Here is a 25,609-nt window from a genome sequence, read left to right as displayed (position 1 = left end):
TATAGACAAAATAAGTAAGATATATAACTAATAGATATATAAATAAATATATATCACATAAAGTAGATCTACTTTTCATCAAAAAAATAAGAAACCGCACAACTTAAAGTAATGAGTTAAAAATAGATTAAGGGTGGTTGGTTTTGTTTCTTTAAGTATTTTGTCTATATAGACAAGATAAGTAAGATATATAACTAATAGATATATAAATAAATATATACCATATATAAAGTAGATCTACTTTTCATCAAAAAATAAATAAGAAACCGCACAACTTTAAGTTATGAGTTAAAAATAGATTAAGGGAGGTTGATTTTTGTTTCCTTGTATATTTTGCATAGAATTGAGGATTATGGTGTCAATAAAAATAGTATTAAGTAAAAGTTGATATCACTATCAATTTATTTTATGTTAGGAAAGAACTACATAAACGTGCAATACCTTTAAAAAGATGGTGTAAATTTAAAAATTCGTGCAACATGTCTATATTTTATACAAATAGATTATTAAAAATTTATGCAAAAGTATTTTTTTTTAAATTTTTTTATTTAAATGTATAAGAAGTGTTAAAAGTTAATTTTTGTCTGTCTTCTTGTGAGAAAAACATCACGTATGTTAGGATACCGTGATTGTCCTCAAATCACCAATGTGAGTTTTGTTCAAAGTTCTCAAACTTTTTAAATTTCGTTTTTAGCGTTGATCTTTTACTTTTTTGACCGTGATTCCAGTGATAGTGGGTTGTTTAGTCTTGCTTTCACCCTTGGTGCCGGCAACAACAACTTCTTGTTTTTGTTGTTGAGTTGCAGATTTTATCACAGTGGTTGATTTGACTGTGGTTGAAGTGGTTGAAGCTGATGTCGATACTTTCTGTTCTTTTACTATTTTCTGTTCCTCTTTATAAACCTTTTGTTCGGCTATAACCGTTTTCTGTTCCTCTTTATAAACCTTTTGCTCGGCCGTCATAACTCTCTTTTCCTCAGTTTGGGCGTCATCAGCAATTACTATCGACTGTGTTTGAAACGGAGATTGGAGAGGAATTGTAATCACACTTTCTGAAGCTAAATTTAAAATAAAGGGGTTTGCAAATTCTCAGTAAAAATGATGCGGCTTAAAAAAACTAACTACTATCAATGCCACTCAATACACTTGTATAAATTAATGTGAGATTTTAAATATTGCTGCTCCTAAAATCTTTTTGAAAAAATTAAATTTCGCATTAATAGTAATTGATAATTAGTCGGAATGTAAGTACTAATTTCCAACTTTCTCTTTTCTTTTTTTTTTTTTTACAAAATATTCTTACTATTTCTAATCAAGCGTGATAGACAAAATGCCAACACATGTTAAGGTGGCTACCCACTATTTAAAAAAAATATTGATAGAATCGCTTTTTTACCTCACACTTAAACATTTTAGTAGCATTGGAATCAAAACAGATAAAAAAATACAAATTTTTCATATTTTCAACATTACGTCGTTAATTATGTGCATAATTAACTTAAAAACAGCATATTTTTCAACAAGGATAACTAACTGCCAAAATTTTCAAATTAAGTCAAACTTTTCAAAAACATTGTTTATTGTATGAATAATATGCTGAGTCAAAAAAAAAAATTATATTTTTTTTAATCCTCTGGAATTTGCAATTTAGTGTAATGCTTAAATTAAATACCAAAATAGCCCAAGTTACCCAAATTTTTATTTGAATAGGATACCATAGTGTAAATATTTTTAACTCAGCACATTCACCTAACTACATTTTATCTCTGTAAAAAATTTCAAAGAAAAATATTAAACCAAACTAAAGATATCTTTGTTAGAAGATAGAAAATTTCCAACTGTCGCTAAGGCCGTTGCTATGGAATTTTTTAAAATTTTAGAAGTTTGCCCCTTTTTAAAAAACAAAATTAGGGTAAGTTATAAAACTTTTATACCATTGTTGTACGTTATTTATTGTTTATAAAGGTTAAACCTTCAACAAATAAGAAAAAAAAAAATTTCACTTTTTTTTTTATTTTTTCAGATTTTAATAGTGGGTAGCCACCATAAGAAATAATAATTCGTTATCATGTGCTAAAATTTGTTTATCATAGAGCAAAAATACATAGAAGTAAAAGAAGTAATAATTTTAACATTTATGCTAATTTTATACTTACTCTCAACTCGTTTTGGAGCAATTAAAACTTGGGAGGTTTCATGAAAGTACTTGCTTTCTTGCTGCTGATTGTCCGCTTGTCTTGGACCGACAAGAATTTCTGACTTTTCATGAAAGTGCTTGCTCTCGTATTGCTGAACGTCTGGCCGTCGTTGGCCGACAATAATTTCGGAAGTCTCGTGAAAATATTTACTCTCGTGCTGCGGATGTTTCAAAGAAGGTTTTGCAGATATCAGCATTGATGACGAATGTGAAACAGGCTGCTGAGCTAAGCGAGCTTCTAAATCAACAATGGCTCGTTTTAATTTTCGAATTTTTTCCTGCTTTAAAGAAATGACATTCTTGAACGATTCAACTTCATGTTCTTTAGCGTGAAGTTTCTGTCGGGATTCCTCGCGTTCTTCTTGCAATAAATGCTGAAGCCGTTTGTACCGTTCATCATTTTCGCTCTTGTTCGACTCCATCGATTTTTGCAGTTCTTTTTCAACCTTGAAATAAACTCATTTGTAAACCAATAGTGTGTGTATGTATATATATATATATATATATATATATATATATATATATATATATATATATATATATATATATATATATGTATGTATGTATGTATGTATGTATGTATGTATGTATGTATGTATGTATGTATGTATGTATGTATGTATGTATGTATGTATGTATGTATGTATGTATGTATGTATGTATGTATGTATGTATGTATGTATGTATGTATGTATGTATGTATGTATGTATGTATGTATGTATGTATGTATGTATGTATGTATGTATGTATGTATGTATGTATGTATGTATGTATGTATGTATGTATGTATGTATGTATGTATGTATGTATGTATGTATGTATGTATGTATGTATGTATGTATGTATGTATGTATGTATGTATGTATGTATGTATGTATGTATGTATGTATGTATGTATGTATGTATGTATGTATGTATGTATGTATGTATGTATGTATGTATGTATGTATGTATGTATGTATGTATGTATGTATGTATGTATGTATGTATGTATGTTATATTTGTTATATTTGTTGTATTTGTATTTGTCACTTAAAAATAAGCAAATATAGATAACATCACCTTCTCTGTGAGAAAACTTATTGACTTATTAGATCTCAAACTTTGCAATTAATCATTTTTAATGCATTTCAGTGGTTAAATACAAAACTTTAGTCCTCTTGGACACCCCTAAACATCATTTGATTGGCCTCATTTTTGGCAAGTAATTAAAGTTCAACAAAAGGAAATTTTTTGGAGGTTAAACCCAAAACTTTACAAACTATACTTTTTTTGGGACACCCTTATATATGTATGTATGTATGTATGTATGTATGTATGTATGTATGTATGTATGTATGTATGTATGTATGTATGTATGTATGTATGTATGTATGTATGTATGTATGTATGTATGTATGTATGTATGTATGTATGTATGTATGTATGTATGTATGTATGTATGTATGTATGTATGTATGTATGTATGTATGTATGTATGTATGTATGTATGTATGTATGTATGTATGTATGTATGTATGTATGTATGTATGTATGTATGTATGTATGTATGTATGTATGTATGTATGTATGTATGTATGTATGTATGTATGTATGTATGTATGTATGTATGTATGTATGTATGTATGTATGTATGTATGTATGTATGTATGTATGTATGTATGTATGTATGTATGTATGTATGTATGTATGTATGTATGTATGTATGTATGTATGTATGTATGTATGTATGTATGTATGTATGTATGTATGTATGTATGTATGTATGTATGTATGTATGTATGTATGTATGTATGTATGTATGTATGTATGTATGTATGTATGTATGTATGTATGTATGTATGTATGTATGTATGTATGTATGTATGTATGTATGTATGTATGTATGTATGTATGTATGTATGCATGTATATGCATGCATGTAATGTAATGTAGTGTATGCATGTATTCAGGCATGAATTGTTATTGTTGGTATTTGAATAATATGTTTTGCTTAAAAAATAATTAGATCCTTATCTTTTACCTTTGTTAACTTAATAGTTATTTCTTTTATTTCTTTTACATATTTTTCCACAATAATTCTGTGTTCTTCTTCAATTGTGATCCTAATGTGCTTGAACTTTTCTACGCTTTTCTCCAGTTTCGCGATTATAACTTGATTTTGTTGAATTTCCGTTTTTAACTGTTCGCGCTCTCTTTGCGACTAAAAGGTTTTTTAAATCATTTATATATATATATATATATATATATATATATATATATATATACATATATATATATATATATATATATGTATACATACGCATGAAATATGTACACACAAACACACAGGCATAAGTATACCTCCTTTAGCTCATCCTTATGCTTGGTCAATTGCCATCTGAGTTGTTCACTTTCTTGCTCGTTGGTTCCTCTCTTGCTTTTCATCTCTTCTATTAAGCTATCTTTCTCTTTAATTTTTTTTTCGTATTCCTCAATGGTTCTGTTGAGATGACGAATTTGCTTATCATAGTCTTTTTGAGCTTCTTTTAACTTCGCCTTTTCTTCGTTTAATTCATTTTTCAGCGCGGCACTGTTTCGCTGAGAGGCCTCTAAACGCGCTTCAATATCTTTCGTTGTCTGACTTGATTCGTTATATTTCTTTTCAATTATTGAAGATTGATTTTGAAATTGACTAATTTCAAACTTGTACCCACTGATTTCTTTTTGATGCTCTTCACATCGTAATTGAGCTGATTGATAATCTTTAGCAAGATTCTTGTATTTTGCGTCCCAATCGTTACATAAGTCCGTCATTATTTTTTTCTCATTTTCCAGCGTCGCAATTTCACGTTTGGAAGCTTCAGCGCGTCGTCGCAGATCATCAATCTCTACTTGAGCGCTTGATTTATCCTTACGTTCTTTTTCTTTTTGGTCCTCAAGATACTTATGGCGTATTTCTTGATGTTGGAATTCTTTCTCAGTTCTCGAAACCACGCGGTTAATTTCGGACAGATATCTCTCATAATCGCTTAAACCTGTGAAAAATAATCTTAAAACGCATTACCTATCAATAACACCGCCTAGTTTTTTTTTTTTTTTATATCAGAAACAAAAATTATACATTTAACATTAACCATGATAACTGCTTCTAAAACTATTGCTTGTAAAATAAAGCTTATAGTTATAGCTTACCGTCGTATTTTCTTTCGCTGTCATCCTCTACTGTTACGAAGTTGATTTCAAAGGTCGTAAGTCTCCTTGAAATGCCTTGGAGCTCTTGCTCAATAGCGCTTCGAACGCGTGAAATCTCATCGTATTCAGTTTTTGTTTGATTTACCTGGGCTTTTAATGCATTCACTTCTATTTCAAACTTTCTGACGTTGGATCGAAGACGCTCGATTTCGCTTTCTTTTTCTTGCGCGGCCCTCTTAAGTTCGTTGACATTTTTATCCGCAATCTCTTTTTCGACGCGGATTTGTTTTTGTAATGCTGAAATTTCTTTGTCAAGGTTCTCGTGTTTAAACTTGGCTTGTTCATATTGATCTGAGACTGTCTGAAATTTGTTGCGTTCTGAACGGATATCAACTTCAAGGCGTGTTATTTGAGTTTTGTATAAGTTATTCTCATCTTTCAATGATTTATTTTCATCTGCAGCGTCTTTCATTTGAGAAAATTTTAATTCAAACTCGCGAATTTTTGTTTGCATACGGTTTGTGTCCTCTGAATATTGATCCGTGTTGTCCTTTTGCTTATTCAGCAGATCTTCGGCTTTATGCAGTTCAGAATCCAAAAACTGATTTCTCTTTTGAACTTCGGAAAGCTCGGATTCTAATTTCTTAATGCTTCCTCGTGCATCTTCTAGTTCTTTTTCCAATCTTTCTTCTTTTTCAACGAGCCTATAATAGGATGTTTCAATTTTTGCGTACTGTTTATGGTGGAGCAAAATTTCTTCTTGAAGAAAGTTGATCTTGGAATTATGTGAATCAATATCCAACTTAGATTTTTCCAATTCATCATTAAGATCTTTACTGTGAAACTCTAATGATCTTTTTTCCTCTTGACATGTTTGCAACGTCGCTGCAATGTCTGCGGATTTGCGATGAGTATCAAGGAGTTCCTTTTGTAGACGATCTTTTTCGCGTTCAAGAACAATGTAGGCCTGTTCAATCTTTTGACATTTTTTGTTAAGAGATTCAAAGTCGTTTTTGGTCTGGTTAGCACTGTGTTGAGAAACATCATGTTGATTTTTGATTGCGTCGTATTGGGTTTGAAACTTCTCACAGTCTAATTTGTAACGTTCACGCTCTGAACGGCAAGTGTCATACGATGATGTAAGCTCGCTGATCTTACGATGGAATGCAGTTAACTCCTCTCTTAGTTTGTTTTTATCAGATAAGCTATTCTCATATTTCTCTTTCAACTTACACACAGATAAGTGTGATGCAATCATATCTTGTTTGATTTTTTCCTTTTCCTCTTGGATGAGATGATATTCAGCTTCCAGGTCGCCATAGCGCTTTCTGGAAAGCTCTAGCTCTTCTCGCAATGATTTCTTATCGCTTTCGCATGCATCTACTTCGTATTGTTTGTGCTCTAAATCTCTCATGAACGACTCAATCTCGTTGGAAAGTGCAATATTTTTGCCTCTTAATTCATCGGTCGTCAACTTCAAGTGGGCAATTTCTTTTACAGATGACTCGTACTTGCGTTGGGAATCCAAAATTTGTTTTTGCAAGGCAAGTATCTCTTCACGGTCAATGGTGGCTCTGTGACGTGCATCTTCTAGTTGGCTTTCTAGGTATTCTTTCTCTTTTTGAGCTTGCATGAGTTTGTTCTCAAATTTGCTTATTTTACTTGTAATGTTTTGAATTTCTAGCAAAAGACCTTCTTTCTCAAGTTTTAAAGCTTGGTTGCTGTCTTTCAGCTCGTTGTATCTTCTTTTTACCGATTCAATTTCTCCTTGGAAGTCTTTTTTAAGATCTTCACTTATCTCCTGGAAGACCTCCAGCTCAGAAATTCTTTTCCTTGCTGCCATAAGCTCGCTGTTTAATACATTTTGCTTATCTTCTATAAGCTTATAAGCGCGTTGCAAAGCATCGTTCTTATCTTTCGCAGATGCAATTTCATGCTCCAACACAGTAACTTTTTTTTGAGCCTCCAACATATCAGCATGCAGTTTTGATTCTCGGCTTTGAATGCGCTTTAGATTTTCTTCTAGCTGTTGAATTTTTTCTAAAGCGCTATTCAACTCTTTCTGCAAATCGTCACGTTTCTCGCACGCTAGATAGTAATCCCCCTCAATTTTACTATGTTTTTTATGAATCTCTGCCAACTCATTTTGAAGCTCTTTTTTTTCACTTTCAAGGTTCTCAGCAACCCATTCGAGCTTATTGACTTTACTTTTCCCTGCCTCGATGTCTCGCTCAATTTCAGCTTTTTCAGCTTCCAACTTCTGAATTCTTAAATCTTTATCAGAAAGATAACTTTCTATTTCTTCTATTTTTTTTAACAAACCTTTTTTTTTATTTTTTAATGTTGCACATTTGCCTTTCAGGCCATTACTTTCTTTTGTTAACTCCTTAAGTTGGACGAGTAATTTTTCTCTTTGATCCTTTAACGAGTCATAGTCAGTTGGAATGTCTCCTCTACGACTGTTTATAGAAATTTCGTACTTATATTTTTTGTTCTCAGAAGCTAAACGGTTATTTTCATCTTTGAGCTGTTGAACATTTTTTCTTAAATCTTCAATATCTTTAGCTAGTCGGGCGATCTGGTCTTTCAATATTTCGTTTTCTGATTCTAACTCCATTATTTTCATACTCAATGTGTGGTTCTCTTGTTTTTGGGTCCTGTTATCCAATCTTAACTTTTCTCGTTCGTTTTTGATTGCTCCAATTTCTTGTTTGAATCCTTCCAACTCGTTTTCTATTTTATGCTTTTCGAGTGTCAATTTATCTATAAGGTTTTGTTTCTCGTTTGCTTCTTGTTTGACACGCTCTATTGTTTGCTCTTTTTCACCAATGTTGCGGTGGAGCTCAGCATTTTCATCTCGAACACGTTTACCTCTGACATTTTGTTCTTCGAGTTGTTGTTTAAGTTGTGAGTACTTCGTTTCATCATCGTGAATAATTCTCTCGTATTCTTCAGTTTTGCGCTGTTGATCTAAAATCTGCCCTTGCAACTTATCATGTTCATCTCTTAATATTTCAACTTGAGATTCAAGTTGAGCATAGTTCTTCCGCTCTAAGTTCAATTCTTCTCGCAGGTTTTGGATTATAGTGTCTTTTTCTTCAATGGCTGCTTGTACTTCCGCAAGTTTTTGGTGAAGCTCATTAATCTCGTTAACGTACTTTTGAATTTTTCCTTCTAAACTATTTCGATCACCTTCAGTCTTGCTTAATCGCACTTTTAATAAGATTACTTCCTGCTGAAGATTAGTCATTTCTTTGTGAGCATTTAGCAATTCTGATTGCAATTCCTTTTCTCTCTCTGCCAGTCGGTTATTTATGCCTTCTAACTCTTTGACCTTTCTTTCCACAGCAGCTAACATTTGCTTATATTCTTCGCGTTTGTTCGATGTGGACTCTATTATCACCTCAAGCTTGGTAATCTTCTTATGCAATCCAACGTGCTCTTTTAACAAAGCATCTCTTTCGTTTTCTGCTGCAATTTTTGCTAATTCTGAATTTTCGAGTTGTTTTTTCAGATCATCGATATTTCGGAGGGCTCCATCTCCGTCTACGCCATCCATTTCAAGAGGGTTTGAGATCTTTATTTCGATATCAGAAACTTTTTCTAAATTGATTTTCTCTCTTTTCAAACCTTGGATTTCATGTTCAAGACTGTCTATTTGTTTTTTCAGTTGTGCTATTAACAATTTTGAACGCTCATTTTCGCCATTCAGGGTTGAATTCATTAATTCTAAGTCTTCAATTCTTTTTTCATTGAAAGCGTGCTCATCATTTAACAGACCGTAATCGCGTAACAAGTTATTAAACTTGTCTTTTAGTTCGCTATAACTAGTTTCAACAGCTACCAAGTTGGCTTGTAATCTATTTTTTTCATCGCGTAGTGATTCAATAAGTAGGTCATTTGTAATAGCTTTAGCTTTTAATCGCTCTAACTCTTGCTCCAGATCTTTGATTGTCTTAAGTAACTTATTATTGGAATTCTTGCTGTTCTGCAGATCTTTTCTTAGGGAGTTAGTTTGAGCTTCTAGTGTTTTTAGTTGGCCATTTAACCCATTAAGAGTGATTTGGTGTTCAGCATTTTCTCGATTCAGCCTATCCACAGTTCTTTTTAGCTCCGCATTTGTGTTTTTCAGGTTCGTGTTTTCCACTTTGAGACGCTGAATTCGTGCTTTAGCCTCACTTAGTTCACCCTGAAGTTGCGCATCATTTTGACGTAACTTTCGAATTTCAGTTTCCATTAAGTTATTTTTGTTAAGCTCATCGTTCAAGTGTTTTGCAGTTTCGTCTCTGTCTTCTTTAGCAGCACTCAGTAAGTTTTCAAGCTCTGCAATTTTCTTTCTTGCTTCGAAATATTCCCTTTCTACTTCCTCTTTTCTGCGTTGGTTTGCATCACTCATCGCGTGCAAATTATTCAATGAAAGATTTAAGCCTTCGTTCTCTTTCTCTAGAGCCGCTTTTTCCATCTTCAATTTTTCAAGCACGTTTTCTAGTTCATCATTTTTCTTGCTTACGCTCTCCAAAAGCCTATTTTTTTCGTTCAACTCGCGATGATGTAAATTTAACTCGTTTCTCGTTTTTTCCAAGTTGTTTAAGACAACCTCAAGTTCTTTGTCCACTCTGCTCTTTTGTTTCTGCAGCTGATCCAGTAAGTGTTGGAGATCTTCAATGCTTTTGTTTAACTGCATGTTTTCTTTTTCCAGTTTTTCGTTATTGGAGTTTAACTGGTCATTCAGTTTCAAAAGTGAATCATTTTCTTCTTTCAGTTTTTCAATTTTTTTTTCTGCTTCATAAACTTTTTGCTTTTCATCCTCAAAGAACTGTGTAATTTTGCTCAGCTTTGATTGAGCTAATTCAAAACGGTTCTTGTATTCATTTTCATTCTCCATCGATTGTTTAAGTGCAGATTCCAGGTCAGTTATCTTGTTTCTTAGTTCCTCCATTCCAGCTTCCTGTCGCTTGATTTTATCACGAGCTGCTTCATAAGCTGGCTCAACCTCAGCCAACTTTGTATTAAGCATTTGTAATGTACTTTCCAGATCGTGAATCTTTGTGAAAAGTTCATCGATTTCCTTTTCTCTATCAGCAAGATCTTGTTTCAGGAGCTCTAACTCATTTTCAATTTCCTGTCGAATTCGACGAAGCTGTGCAATCAGTTCATCCTTTTTCCTTAGCTCTTCGTTTAGCTTTTTGTTCTCAAGTCTTGCTTCTTCTAGTTCTTTCTGGATGTTTTGATTTTCTTCTTTAAGATGAATGTTATCGTGACGAAGCTCTCTGTTTTCATTATTCGCATCTTGAAGCTTATCTCTTAAATCTTCGAGCTCCTCTTCCATTAAAAGAATCTTAGCCTCGCATTCGTTTAAATCTTTTCTGAGCTTATCATTTTCAAGTTCTGCTTTCTGTAGCTTATTCTCAAGCTCAGAAATAGTTCCTTGCATCTTTATAATTTCTTCCTGCAAGCGATTTTGTTCTCTTGTGCTTCTTTCGTAGTCCAGCCGGAGTTGGTTCACCATTTGTTTATAGTTGCCAACTTGTCTTTCCAAATTAGCAACCTTTGCCGTCAGGTCATCAATGATATTTTTTTTTTCAGCAATTTCCTTAGTTGCATCTGCGTATTTAAACTTATAATCCGATAAATCACGTTCCACGCGTTGGTAATCATCTTTTAGTTTGTCGAATTGGTTTTTTAAAGAGTCGAAGTTATCTTTCAAGTCTCGATTGTCGTTTATTTCTTTTTCCAGTTGAGATTTAAGATCTGATATTGTACCAAGTGCGTCTTTTAGTTGGGCTTTCAAGTCGTTGTTGAGCGCTACAATTTTGTTATACTTAGTTTCCAGGTCGCGATATTTGCCTTGTAACTCCTTAAATTTTACATTCAAGTCATTCTTCTGTTTAAGCAGCTCCTGGTTACTAGTTTCCAACTGGTGATACTTGTTGGACAAAGTATCAAGTTCTCCGCGGAGTCTGTTCTCACGTTCTGTACTTCTTTTTAATTGAGTTTCAACAGTTACTAGTTGTTTGTAGGCTGTATCGGCTTTTAATTTGAAATTATCTCTTTCGGATTTTAATGTCGTTATGGTTTTCTCAACTTTAGTATTTTTAACGATTTGTGTTTGAAGTTCATTTTGGTTTCTTTTCATTCCGTCCTTTAGTTTGTTGTATTCGACTTTCAGTTGGTTCCATTCCTTTTTAACATTATCTCTTTCTTTTTCAGCTTCTTGACGGATGATTGTGATTTTTTCAATGATGGTGGTTTTCTCGATAATTTCCTGATGGTAGATCTCAACGATTTTTTGAACTTCGCGAAGTTCCGATTGACAACGCGAGAACTCTTCTTTTTCAACTCGAATGTCATCAAATTGTCTTTCAAAGTCATTTTTAAATTCAGTGCGTTCTTTATGCAAAATTTGACATTGGGATTCAAAACCATTCGCTCGATTAACAGCATTTTGAAAGTTTCGATCAAGTTCTGACTTTTCCAGTACTAGCTTTTCAATTCTTATTTCCAAAGTCTCAATTCGAATAATGTAGTTCTTGATTTGAATTTCAAAGTCCTGTCGGGCTCCATCTAAGCTTTCTATTAAAACATCTCGATTAACAACTTCGTTTTTCAAGTTTTCAATTTCAACTTCGTAAGTGTGTATCTTCACGTCCATCTTTTCAATAATGCGGTCTTTTCGGAATATCTCTTGTTGGAACGATTCAACAGTTCTTTGAAGATCCCTTATCTGACCTTCAAGCTTCATAACAATCTCCTTGTATCTCAATAACTCTTTCCTAGCGTCCTCCAGCTGACCAGTCAGGTTGTTTCTCTGTTTGATCAGGTTGTCAACCTCAGTTTCCAATCTGTTTACTTCCTGTCTGAGTCTGTCATTTTCTTCGATTAAATAGTTCTTTTCCTGTTCAAGAATAACGATTTGATTTTCTAAATCATCAATTTGCTTTTTAGCTGCAGTTAGCTGATGTCTCAGGCTATCGTTCTCCGCCTTTAGCTTCTCAATTTCTTTTTCATTATCAGTTACTCTCTGTCTAAGACTATCAATAAGAGCTTCCAGATCTCGAATGTGTTCCTGGTTGTGAATATTTTCAGCCTCTAACTTCTTGTTTTTCTGCTTTTCATCGTTGAGAGAATCATCAAGCGCTTGGACTTTATTTTTCAAGTCAGAAATTTGTTTTAAAAGTTCTTTTTCGCGATCAGAACATTTAGCATGAGTTGTTTCTAAGGTTACATATTTCTTTTGTAGATCATACAAAGAAGCCTGCAATTCTTCTTTAGCTTTCTTTACTACTTCGAGTTGGTCTTCAAGTTCTTTGATTCGACTGTTCGCTGAATTGAGTTTTCCTTGTAAAACTCGCTTTTCATTTTCCAAAATGTCAGTCACTCCTCTCAACCGATCATTTTCTTGTTTCAAGTTGTTATTTTCAGACTCTAAAAGTTCGTTCTTGGCTCGCAGTTGCTCAATTATAATGTCTCGTTCATAGATTTGCTTTAATTTCTCGTTTCGGTCACGGTACAACTCTTCAATATCACGGTTTAAATGACGGTTTTCTTCTAGCGCTATTCTCAGTTCTTCAGCAAACTTATCGACCTGCAGATGAAGTTCTGAATTCTCTCGTAATATCGATTGAAGTTGAGGCTCAAGTTTTGCTAAGCGTTGTTCGTAAGCTAGCGCTTGACGCTGCGCTTCTAAACGGTTGTATTCGGATTTCTCAAATTTATTTTTAAGATCATCGTATTTATTGTTAAAAGCAATGAGTTCTTCTTTTAGGCGATCTTTTTCGACAGCCAGCATTTGGTTTGCGGATTCCAAATCTCCAACCCTCTGTCGCAATCTTATAAGCTCTTCTTGAAGACTTCTATAGTCTTCCGAAAGTGAATCAAATTCTTGATTTTTGTGAACTAACTCATCTCTTGCACTTTGTAACTGTCCACTCAATGCTACAATTTTTGCGCGCATTTCGTCTAGAAGTTGATTTTTTTGTCTTAACTCTTTTTTGAGGTTTTCGGAAGTCCGCTGGGCATCGGTGAGCTGACGCTGAGTCTTCAACAACTCATCTTTAGCTTCCTGCAGCTTTTTTTTTAAGTTTTCGTTAATGCTCTTGTACTCGTCGCGTTGCTTGTTGGCTGCGCGAAGTTGAGGCTCTATCTTAGCGAGCTTTTGCTTTAGAGACAGTAACTCTGACTCAATGAGTTGCGCTTCTTGAACAACTTTATCAAGATTGTTTTTAAGTTCTTCTTTTTGTCGGTCAGAGTTGATCAGTTGCAAATGTAAATCTTCTTTTTCTTGTTCAAGAAGATCGAGTGCAGTTTCCAGTTCACTGATATGTCGTCGGAAAGAGTTGATTTGATCATGCGCATTGTCCAGCTCAGCTTGAAGTTTTGCAATTGTAGCATCTCTATCACTAAGTAAATGTTGAATACTATTTATTTCTGTTTCCAAGTAGATAACTTTGTTTCTGGTGTCTCGAATTACATCTTCTAGATCTTTTATTCGGTCCTTCAATGCTTTTATCTCCTTCAGAAGATCATCTATCTGCGCTTCCAATGCATTGTTTTGTCGCTCCAGTTCGTTGACGCGATTGTTGAGTGATTCATTCTGCTCAGTTAATTCTTTCACTTTCGCCTCTGACGCATTCAATTTATGTTCGAGTTTTTCCTTCTTTTGTAAGGCGAGTTGTTCTGCGGTTTGAGCCTTGCTTAACTGTTCTTTAAAAATGTCCATGTCAACCTCCATCTTGTAGAGCTTATTTCTTAAATCTTCAATTATTTGGTCACGTTCCAAAATTTGATCTGCATATCGTTCACATATTTTTTGATGTTCTAAGTATTCTCGCTGCACGCGCTCAAATTCCTCTTTGTATTTCTGTGACTGAGCTCTCTCGGTTTCCAACTGATCATTAGTATAATCACGATCCTTAATCACAATATCAGTGTGGGCTTCCAATTTTGCAACTTTGGCTTTAAGCGCCCGAATGTCTTTGTCTGAATCTCGTTGAAATGTCTCAAAGTCTGCTTCCATTTCAGAGCAACGACTCTTCCAATCCGTCGCATCTCGCGATAACTTATCCTAAAAATAATTTTTTTTGCTGAAAGAATGATATTTTTAGTAAGTGTTTTTTTTAATGTTCTCGTTTGTAATATTATATATATATATATATATATATATATATATATATATATATATATATATATATATATATATATATATATATATATATATATATATATATATATATATATATATATATATATAATATGTTTAAGTTTCTTTTGTTACATTAATTGTTGTTTATAAAAGTACTATATAATCCATTAATAGACCTTTTCTTCCTCGCTGGATTTGTAAAAACCTTCCAACTCGTAACAGCGTTGTTTGTGATTGTTTAATTCGTTCACTACTTCTTGTTGCTCTTCCTGGAGTCGGTCAATGATTGATTTATAGTTTTCTACCTCATGTAATGCAGCCTTTAAAAAAAAAAGGTATTAACAACTTTTTTTAGTATTACAGATAGAGACAAACTCCCTTCCTTTAGAATTTGGGTAATATATATTTTTTTATTTGGCGTTTAAAATTTTATCAACTTCAACTTCTAAAGGAATTTTTTAGGAAAGTTTCTTAAAAAAATTTCAATCGGTTTTAAAAAAATTAATGTTGTAATAACTTTTGTCTCAGGAACTTAAAAACTAATTGATAATATATGGTAATGTATGGTAATTTATGGTAATATTTTACCAAATATTACCATATATTACCATAAATTACCGCAGATTACCAAATATTACCATATATTACCATAAATTACCGCAGGTTGCCAAATCTTATAATATATTACCATATACTATTATATATTACCATATATTATTATAAAATGCTATATGATAATATGTATTAACATACATCATCATATATCATCATATACCGTATGCGTGTTAAAATATTACCCAAAAAGTATTTTCGCTAAAAGGTTTTGATGATTTCAAAGATTTTGATGATTAAAAGATTTTGATGATTAAAAGATATTGATGATTAAAAGATATTGATGATTTCAAAGATATAAAAAATGTAAAAAAACCCTCAAAATTATTCAAGATCTTAAGATTGCCAGAAGATGATCACTGGAGATGTCTAAATCTCAATTTTTTACAAAATTTCTATAATTACTTTATGATTTATTGTGTAAGAGCTTGGTAACCAATAACAGTATGATTTTTATATTAGAGCTTGGTAACCAGTTATGAAATCAAATCTGATAAAATAATCATTATAATGGGTTATTAAAAGCTTTTACGGAGGCCTTTTTGTTCATTAAACAAATGTTATGGTCACTTTTAACGTCCAAACTGCAGTCAGGTGTATAATTTCGTGACAAATTAATTTGTGATTTGTGATTATGCTTATAAATGGCTGAACAATAATGTTGATAATATATTTATATTCTTAAATATCGTATTGTTGTTAACATTCCAAATATAATAGTGACTAAGATTTAAATGGTGTAAATTATAAGTAACTTACCGGGATAAGAACTATTTACTGTAGATGAAGGTAACACTATAAATTTAGATAATGGGACATGTGGAGAGAAAACTACAAATTATATTTGTTAGCGACTGGAGTTATAAAGTTTGAGCTAAAAAGGTTTTGTTGTGGGATTTGTTTTGTTATCGGTAAAGAAAATTTGTTCAAAAAATAGGAGAAGAACAATGTATGAATTTAACGGTTCAATCGGGGAAGGTATTGTAAAGGATGGGATGACGGAGGAGTCCCGACACTTTTGTTTATGTTTACACATTAAAACTTCTCAGAGAGAGGTCAATCTCAAGAAAAGCAATTAATTCGTTTGTGATATAGAGGAATCTAAAAAGCAAATGAAAAATTTGACTGATCGACAGATAATCCATAAAGATGAAGACACATTCAAATTGGTAAACACAATTCTGCAAATAAAACAAAACCAGCTGTTTTTCACAATATTAGGATGCGAAAAACAAAAATAACATTTAAAAATGTATACTGGATCTAGTTTTCATGATATCAGTAATAACTTAATGAAACAAGGGTTGTAAAATGCATGATGCAACTTACACTTTAACACCATAATCACAACATTGTATAAAAGTCACAACATCTGTTGAGTGGCATGTAAGATAGTGTTTTTGAACATTGTTTTATGATTATTATATTTAGCTATGCCACTGATATGTGTAAATTAAGAAAATAATTTTTGCTTTATTTTTGCAGCGAAATTTACCAATTGGAGAGATCACATAAAAGAATAATCGAAACCGTGTTAGCAAAAAAAAAAAAAAGCTCACAACTTTTTTTCGCTTACAAAATAGGAGACCAGTACAAAAGTCGGATGCCACACTTTGATTGTATTTCATATCGAGATCTGGATTGAAATTGTCCATATAGTTGAATGGGAAAAAGTCTTTTATGCTTTTTACAATGCTAACGACTTGGAGATAACCAATAGATTTAGTAATTGTCATTCATGTCCTACTAATGATAGTTGCTCTTCCAATTTACAAACATTTAGTAATACGTCCTGTACCTCAGCGAGTCCAAATGCGGCTAAATCTTTCGTAGAGCCCATAATGTTTACATATCTCCATACCGTGACCATCAGAAGATCTAACAACATTCTTTGTCAAGAAAGATGGTATAATTATTTATAATAATATCTGTGGCTTAATGTTGGACATCAGCATATTATCCAGATAAGTGTAGGCTGTTCGTTGATGCTGTTTCCAATGTGAATGCGGTAGTCGTGCGAAAGAACTGCAATATATTTAAAGAGACTGGTAACTACGGCAGACAGTTCACCCAGGGAGTAAAATTGTAAATTAACCGGCACTTGTAGACAGCAATAAGGTTATACTGCCACCATTACATATCAACTTGATAATAATAAAAAAACTTCATCAATGGACAAGAATAAAGACGATGAATTTATTTCATTGTTGCATAGAAATAGTGATGTTGATAGCATTCATGTAACGTGACATCAAATTTTCACCGAAACAATAAAGCACCAAACTACAAGGAATACAATTTAATTTTAATAAAATAATATGGTTTTAATATATGCGTATTAAGTTTTGGACCATTATTTACTTTTTACCTCCAGTTAGAAAGTGTAAAGTTTTCGTTTGCATGAAAACTAGAGCCAAAGAACAAATTGCATTGTTACATTCGAATTCAGAACGTGAAATTCATTAAGAAATGATGCATTTCATTACTTAACAACATTGAAAATTTTCAAAAGTGTTTTAAAAAATATTTTTGCTCCAAAAACTACAAACGGATATCGAATTTCAAACTGAAGCCCCATTAAAATCTAAACAATATTTTTACAATAAGAGTTTGAGCGGCAAGTCGTTTTTTCCGTTGTGGGGGAAAAATACGACGAGAGTGATCCCCAAGTGTAAAGTTAACAATAAAATTATAAATTGCAAAAACATAACCACTTAACTGCTTTTTGAAGGAGTTCATTCAGTTTATAATGCGACAGTTTAGAAGGCGCCAAATCAATAGAATGAAATATGGGAGTAGAAGTGAAAGTAGCTCTGGCAACCAGAAAAGAAAGAACCATTTTCAATACAATTTAGTTCACACGTCGAAGTCAATCGTAGGTATCGTTTAAATGTATCGTTTAAATAATATCGTTTTAAAATATAGAAACTAAACGAAGGTTTACTCAGATTCCAGTATGAGTTTTAGTTTACAAGAACACTTTTGTGACTTGATTTTATTCCCCCTAAAGAAATAAAATTCTCAATTGAATCCATCTATAAAAAAGTTCTTTTACGCTTCCGAATCATAAAAAAACGATTCCCCTGACAATAATGTATTCTTGAAACTAATATCCATTGCCGTCTCCTTATTTCCTTAAATGATAACAATTTTACCACCGCCTTGATCGTTATAAAGTTTACAGATGCCGTTGTTTAATCTTTATCTAAACCGTTGAACGTATCTTATGAACTTCTGTTTCCGGATAAAAATTTAGCAATATTATAACGTGGAAGTCGTAAGTCTGCCATCATGCCATGGGTTTTAGATCTTGAATAAGAAAAAAATTCAGAAGTTTTGGTCCACACTTTAAATTTCTTTTTTACTTCTTTTCGTAGAAATAAAACGTTTCTACCGACCGCACCAAAGCAAGAGTTCCTTTCTTTAAAAATTTCATCCAGCGCGAAAAAATACTTTTTTTTTTTTTTTAACTTGAAACTCAGCGCACGTGTTTTGGCCATTAATAATTCCGGCTGTTGCAAAAATTCTAAAATCGTCAAATCGTGAAAGAAGTACACATTCCACAATTGTAGTCGCATGTATAAATTCACAATTTTTCATTTGTTGAGCCTACAATTAATTTCACTTTTGTTGATAATTTATTCATATTCTTAAAAACACCGTGTTGTGACTGACAAACATTCTCAATTGAACAAAACCTGATTCGATACTTATCGATACTTATTCGATATGACAATTGAACAACACCTGATTCGATACTTATCGATACTTATTCGATATGAAAATTGAACAACACCTGATTCGTTAAGGTTCAAAAAATGTCTAAGGATCAAAGAGTCAATTTTTGGAAAAACTTAAAATTATCATCGTTGTGAGCATTTTTTCTTTTACAGTTTTGTATCATATAAATATTTCTTCAAAGAAATCAATGTGAAGAAGAAGTGAATTTTAGGCATAAAATGCCTATTCTGAGGCCATTATAGATGTTTTTTATGTAGAATGATTTGATGCAACCATATTTAACTAAACTTTTTCGAATTAATAGGTTTCTATCACATAAATAAAAATGATTAATATATTGAATATATGCAAATCTAGACAAATTTAGGATTTATATTTATGCTTTAGATCTTTATTTTACGGTGAGAAAGATTTGTGTATAATAGTCCAACTTTGAGGAGTCAAACTTCAAAATTTCTTTTACTCTATGTTAATAAAAGTGGCGATAAAAAGTTTTAAGCTCACAATTTATCATGTTTCATTGGTTGTCTTATTTACCAGTGAAAACTCGTTTTGGAAAATTCTCGTTATGAAGTTTCAATACGAAAATTTTCCACAAATATTCTTGTCGGAATTTCTCAAAAACAAATATTTTTCACTATTTTGTCTTTTTTTTTCCACTTATTTTTAGCTTGAAGTTTTCGAACTAAAGCAGTAAAGGTGGACGTCTCGTATCGTTTATGTTTCGAAACAATTTCCGAAAGACTATGTTTTAACACGATTTCAAAATCAATAGTTACTTTAAACTCATACTTTTGCTTCAAAAAGTTTACATTGAAAAATACGCTTAAGATGGGTTTTATTTCCGCATTTGTAAAAGCTTTTATCAAGCTTTTTTCATCTGACACATTTGTAGTTAAAAAGAGCAGACATGGGCTTTAAAGCTTCGCAATTTCTGATTTAAGTTTTTTAAATAAACCGGTATCTGCAAAAGTTATTTGCTATCAGTTAAGCAAGGGTACGGAGGGGGTGAATTATGCTTAATAAATGTGTGTTAGTGAACAGAAGGTAACTGGTGAATGAAAAAGAAATTCTTAACGATGAAGAGGTTTCATTATTTTAAAATCAATTTATGTAAAAAGAGAACAAACCATTTATTATTAACATTGCTAAAATCTAAATAAATATAGTTGTTCAGGAATATGAACTTTAGTACAATATTGAATAAGGTTATCTTACCTGCAACTCGTTTCTTGCGTTTTTGAGTTCATTTCGAAGTTGTTCCATTAAGCGATCCTTTCCAGCGGCATCACTACTGCTTCCATCCCACCGCGTTTGCAACTCATTGTATTCTCTCTGGATCGTTCTGTAATCTTCTGTGTGTTTCTTGTATCTAAATAATTCGTTTTAACTCTACAAATGAATCGTGAAATAAAACTTTCGCTTTTGAAACTTAAAAAAAGCGAACTTTCTGACAAAATGTTTTTAGGAATAGAAGAAGGGGCCTTGGTGTTCTTTTATCATCAAATTTTATTAGTAAAGAGTTAGACGGAGATATAACAGGAATGATTTTTATTAACTTTCATTCATCGAAGTAATTAGGAGTATTAAATGCTCTATAAGATGCATTTGTTCGAAGCGTCTCTTGGTTCCATGTTCGCAAATCACGAAAGCAAAACTTATGTTTCTAAAATCTTACCTTAGACGAGATTCGTTCAACTGGTTTTTCAAGTCTGCATTAAGTTGATCTGCCGTTAAGAGTTGCTCCTCAAGAATTCTGTATTTATTATCCACATTTCTCTTTAGCTCGTCATTTTCGCGTTGAACTATTTCGTTCAATGCTTCAAGCTCAAATATACGACCTAATGCTGCTTTTAAATCATTTGAAATGGCTAAAAGAATAAAAACATTAAGCTCTAAGAACAAGAATGATTAAGCAAAACCAATATACTAAGAAAACCAAAATATTTATTTTTACGAAAGAGACAAAATTTATTAGCTTGCTTTGAAAAGTTAAGTTTGCCTTCATTTTTTACAAATTTCTTGTTTAACGGTCTTCTAATTTTGAAAAAATAGTATTCGGCGTGTTGCTTTGATCAATACAATAGCATCTTTGAAAATTTAAGAGATGTCACTTACCGTCTTGTTTGTCTTCATACTGTCCTATATGTAAATGAAGGGTAGTTTGCTGATCTTTCATCAGTTGTAACTCTTTTTCTAAACGTGAATTAGATTGTTTTAAAGAAGATGCTTCTTGCGCGTACACAGATTGATTGATTTTGTGTTTTTGCAATCCTTCTTCTAGGCCTGGCACACGCACTTCATACGCTTGCAGAGCCTTTTTACAGCTTTCATTTTCGTCCTGTAAACGTTTAATAAGTACTTCCAAATCAGTCGTTCGGCGGTTGGATGCACTCAGCTCTTTGTTCATGCGTTCTTTCTCTCGCGACATCGAATCAAGCGTGGTCTTGCAGTTTTCCACATCACGGATCAGCTTCTCGTTTTCTCGTTTAAAGTTTTCTTTTTCGTTTCGAAGTTGATTGCACGCTGTTTCTTTTTGATCGTTTTCCTAATAATTACACTTGCCGATATTAAATACTTATTACAATTTTATAGTTAATTTTAAAGAACTAAAATCACAATGCAGATGAAACCTTAAATTCTGTAAAATATGTATAAATGATTTAAAGGTCGCATTCATATGTTTACTTTTTGCTATTTGTGCAACTGTATGAGTAAATAGGATATAATATTCAATAAACAGCTTAAGTATGAACATATATATATATATATATATATATATATATATATATATATATATATATATATATATACATACATATATATTTATATATTGATATTAGATAAGTTTTAATAAAAACTTCATACAAAAATATTTTTTTTTTTACTTTTAGAGATGCATCAAGTCTCTTTTGCAATTCCACAACTAGTATTTTGACTCTATTAAGCTCTTCTCTGTGTTTCAAAGCCTCGTCCAGTTGTTGTTTCATTGCTTGTTCCTTTCTCTTAAGTTCTTGAATTAATGAGTCATGTTGCAAGTGACGGGCTCTATTAGCATTAATCTCGCGTTCCATTTCGTTATTTTCTCTTCCAAGCTTTTCGAGCTCTTTCTCTAATTTCATACTCTTTTTTTGGAGAATATAAAGCTCTCGCTCGCAATCTTCTTTTTCTTCCTGTAACTTATGGCTCAAGTCTCTTAATTCACCTACTGACATCTCCATGCTGCTTGAATCTCTCAAAAATCGTTCTTTTTCGGTTTTTGCCTGCAAGTTTTATCATACATGTTATTTTCTTACACCTTTTTTTTTATATTGCTTATATATTACATTACGTTAGACTGATTATGAAAATATAAAACAAAAAACACACATTACCTGTTGAGCAACCCCCTCAATACTGAGTAATCGTTCGAGAATATTTTTGTTTTCTTCCACTAACCGATCATTATCTTGTTGTAAATTTCGAATTTCTTCATTGGCCTTCTCCAGATCATTGGCAACAAACTTTAGTTCCTCTTCAAACAATCGTCGTTCTTGCTTCAGTTTTTCAAAAAAAGAATCTCTTTGAACATTTTCGCGTGCAATTGCTTCCAACTTGTACTGAAGCTCTTCAATTTTTCGTTGCTTTTTGATAACTTCATCTCGGCTTCCGTTTAATTGTCGGTTGGATTCATCAAATTTGTTTTTGAATACGTTAAGTTGCTTCGATGTTTCTTTAAGATCGATATCACTTTTAGCAACACGTCGTTTGCAAGACTCTACTTCTGCCAAAATTTCTGCTCGCTCTTGCTTCAATCTATCATTGTATGCTTTAAGCTCAACGGCATGTTTTTGAGACGAAATAAGATCAAACTGAAGGACTTCTTTTTTTTGTTGGAGGGTTTCATATGCTCCTCGCATCAGTAAAAGACGCTGAGTGGCAGGAGCAAGTTCTTGCTGGAGTTCAAGCTTCTCTTGCTGGCTTGCCTCATACGCAGCTTCAAGACGAGAAATTCTTTTGTGAGCAGCAAGAATCTGAAGCGTGAAACATTTTATAAAATAAACTAGAAACCAATTAAATATTTACCTCAATTTGAAAGTTGTAACGTTTTATAAATTTTTTCATTTACCTCCGTCTTGAGCTGCGATTTGGCCTGAATTGTGGCGTCTTCGTCGCTGCTCATTTTACTTAGATTTTTCTTAAGTTCCGTCAGTTCTTGCTGAAGTGTTGACTTTCTAAACTGCATTTCTTCATACGCCTGCTCCACTTCGTACATTCGATCGTGTCTATCCTGAAAGAGCAAGGAAATGATCAATTTTTTATTTAGTTAAAATATTTTTAAAAACAGAATTTAGCTTAAGCTCATAAAATCTTATTCTTGCATGTGTTAAAACAAAAGATAGATACCTTTAATTCTCGTTCAACATCTGCTTTCTGTTGCATTAAACTATCTCTGGTAACTACACACTCGTTAAGTTCAGCGGTGCATCTGGAGTATTCATCTTCTAGATGAGCAACTTTCTTTTTCAAATTTTTCACCAGAGTGTCTCTGGTATTCAAATCACGAGTCATGGAATCCATTTTCCGCTGATAATCTCGAAGTTGGGCTTCTATTTTATGATAATCTTCTTTTCCTAAAGAGGATTTTTTAAAATTTTGTCTTTCAAGATAGCGCACAAGCTCAACATGATTGAAATCTGCCTACTGCTTTTTAAAAGGTGTAAAAAATTTGAAGGTTACTTACCTTTAGTAGTGTTTTGACTTATGGTCTCAATTTGCGTTTTTAAATAGTCCCTTTGTTTTAAAGCGCTCTCAAGTTGAACTTGTATAGAAGATGTCTGATTGTTGGCAGAGCTCAGTTCAGAACGTAATTGTAAGTTATCACTGCTTAGTTTCTCGTTTATTTCTTGTAACTCATGGTTTTCCTGCGAAAGTTTCTCCAGTTCGCGAGAGAGATGTGCTTTCGAAGTTTTAAGCACTTCTATTAAATCACTTTTTTCTTTCACATCACGCTCATAATTCTCGTGAATCCTCTTTAAATCATTGAGTTGCGTTTGCAACTTCTTGAATTCTTGCATCAACGCTTCTTTTTCTTTCAATAATTCTTCGTCTTTTGCGTTAATCGTTTTGTTGTATCCTTAAATGTTAATTTGAGAAGTATAAATTATATTTATATAAAAGCTAATCATAAAGTACAATAAGAAATTTTGATTTTTTTCATATTTTTGAGAAATATCCTCAAAAAATGAAAATCAATTTTTAGGCTCTTTTTTTTACCTTCCTCTAGTTTTTCAAAATTTTTATCAATAACCGCAAATTGTTCGTCTGTGTTGTATTGCTGAACAGTTATTGCTTGTTTTTTATCTGTTCGGGTTATTGTAGTGCGTTTAATTTTGGTTGAGGTCGTGGTTTGCTTTACTACTTGACTGGAATCGGTTACATCGTGATGCTTCTTCATCTAAATTTGAGATTTGTTAATCATTAAAGATGAACATAGAAACAATCATAAAAATAATCAACCGTTACTTACTCTCTCCGCAATCCACTGATAATCGAATTCAAGACCAGCTTTCTCGTTTTGAATTTGCCTCATTTTGTCAACAAAATACAACTTTTCTCTTTGTGCAGTTTCCAATAATTCGTGAAGATTTTGTATTTCAGTTTGCAACTGGCGAATAGCCTTATCTTTTGCATTGCGATGAAGCCGTGTACTTTAAATAAACAAAACTCATAAGTAAATTTATTAACGCAAACAAAAGACAAAATCATGTTTAATAATCAAAGTTTTGTACAAACCTTTGATACTTCTTATAAACCTCTTCAGTAATTGACTGTGAGGATGCAAGTTCATTTTTCAAATGCTGTATTGTCAACTCTTTCCCTTCCAGTTGTTCTTTGAGGTCCATGCATACTTGCTCTCGACCCATAATTTCAATTTCTGAAGTGTAATCTCTCGCCCTTTGGACATTGTTAAGATCTTCAGTAATTCTACTAATCAATTCTCCTTGGCTATCAACAGTGGCTTGAAGTTCTATGTTCTCAATCTCTAAAGAAACGGATGTAACCTGACGCTCAACATGTTTGGGTTGCGTCGGGTGAGCGGTCGTTGGAAGACTCATGCCTGTCTGTTGTTTTGTTCTGATTCAAAAGAAGGTCCTCGTGTTCGAACGACTTGTACGATACACAACTTTGAATCCAAGCAAAATACCGATAGAAAATCTTAAGTCCAATATGCTCCACTATTTACAAAGATAGTTTTCGAATAAACTTATCAAGCGTTTCGATTCCAAATCAAAAAACACGCATTCAAGCAGCCTGCTGTGTAAGCTTATCAATACTAAATGCACACTACTCTCAAACATGAATGCATGCATTTTCATATTCAATTACTGATTCTTTAATAATTCTATACTCAGTTTTTATGTAGTCTAATAGTTAATTCCATTAGTCATTTCTCTGGAAATGTTACACTGTTTTTGTTTTTTTACTGTCTTATGCATAATCTTGGTTAAACTTTACAGTAAATCCAAATTAGAAAACTTAGTGCTAAATTGATATAAATAAAGTTAAGATCTACAAATAAAAAATAAATAAAACACAGATTTAAAAATTAATGGGCAAATTTTAAACTGATTTGAAATTTTTTTCATTTTCATTTATAATTTTCAAAACGATATTATTTTTTTTTTTTTCGAAATGGCTTTGGGAGAAAAATTAAATAACCAAAACATGCTTTAATTCAAAACTCCAATGTACACTTTAA

At 32.4% G+C, this 25,609-nt stretch overlaps 2 protein-coding genes across 4 annotated transcripts in view; one reads left to right on the top strand and one right to left on the bottom strand.

Moving 5' to 3' along the window:
• Window positions 1-25,609, top strand: part of LOC145189440 (ralA-binding protein 1-like) — a 138,052-nt gene that overhangs the window by 30,165 nt on the left and 82,278 nt on the right. The window lies entirely within an intron of this gene.
• On the bottom strand, window positions 379-25,421 carry LOC145188620 (uncharacterized). Its single transcript, XM_090086710.1, has 17 exons — window positions 24,643-25,421; window positions 24,377-24,557; window positions 24,124-24,304; window positions 23,591-23,983; window positions 23,254-23,480; window positions 22,976-23,137; window positions 22,242-22,880; window positions 21,756-22,130; window positions 20,986-21,415; window positions 20,546-20,738; window positions 20,086-20,239; window positions 14,691-14,834; window positions 5,373-14,436; window positions 4,542-5,215; window positions 4,222-4,401; window positions 2,157-2,643; window positions 379-1,058 (listed from the first exon to the last, which is right to left on the bottom strand). Exons 1-17 carry the CDS (start codon window positions 24,963-24,965, stop codon window positions 691-693), a joined length of 14,175 nt encoding a protein of 4,724 aa, XP_089942836.1. The 5' UTR covers window positions 24,966-25,421; the 3' UTR covers window positions 379-690.

The sequence above is a fragment of the Hydra viridissima genome, unplaced genomic scaffold, assembly GCF_058129835.1.
Source record: "Hydra viridissima isolate aposymbiotic clone 2 unplaced genomic scaffold, HvirCarnegie_v1 scaffold_5, whole genome shotgun sequence".
Classification (NCBI taxonomy): Eukaryota; Metazoa; Cnidaria; class Hydrozoa; order Anthoathecata; family Hydridae; genus Hydra; species Hydra viridissima.
Note: the sequence above shows the minus strand (reverse complement) of the source record. Positions and strands in the feature narration are given on the sequence as shown.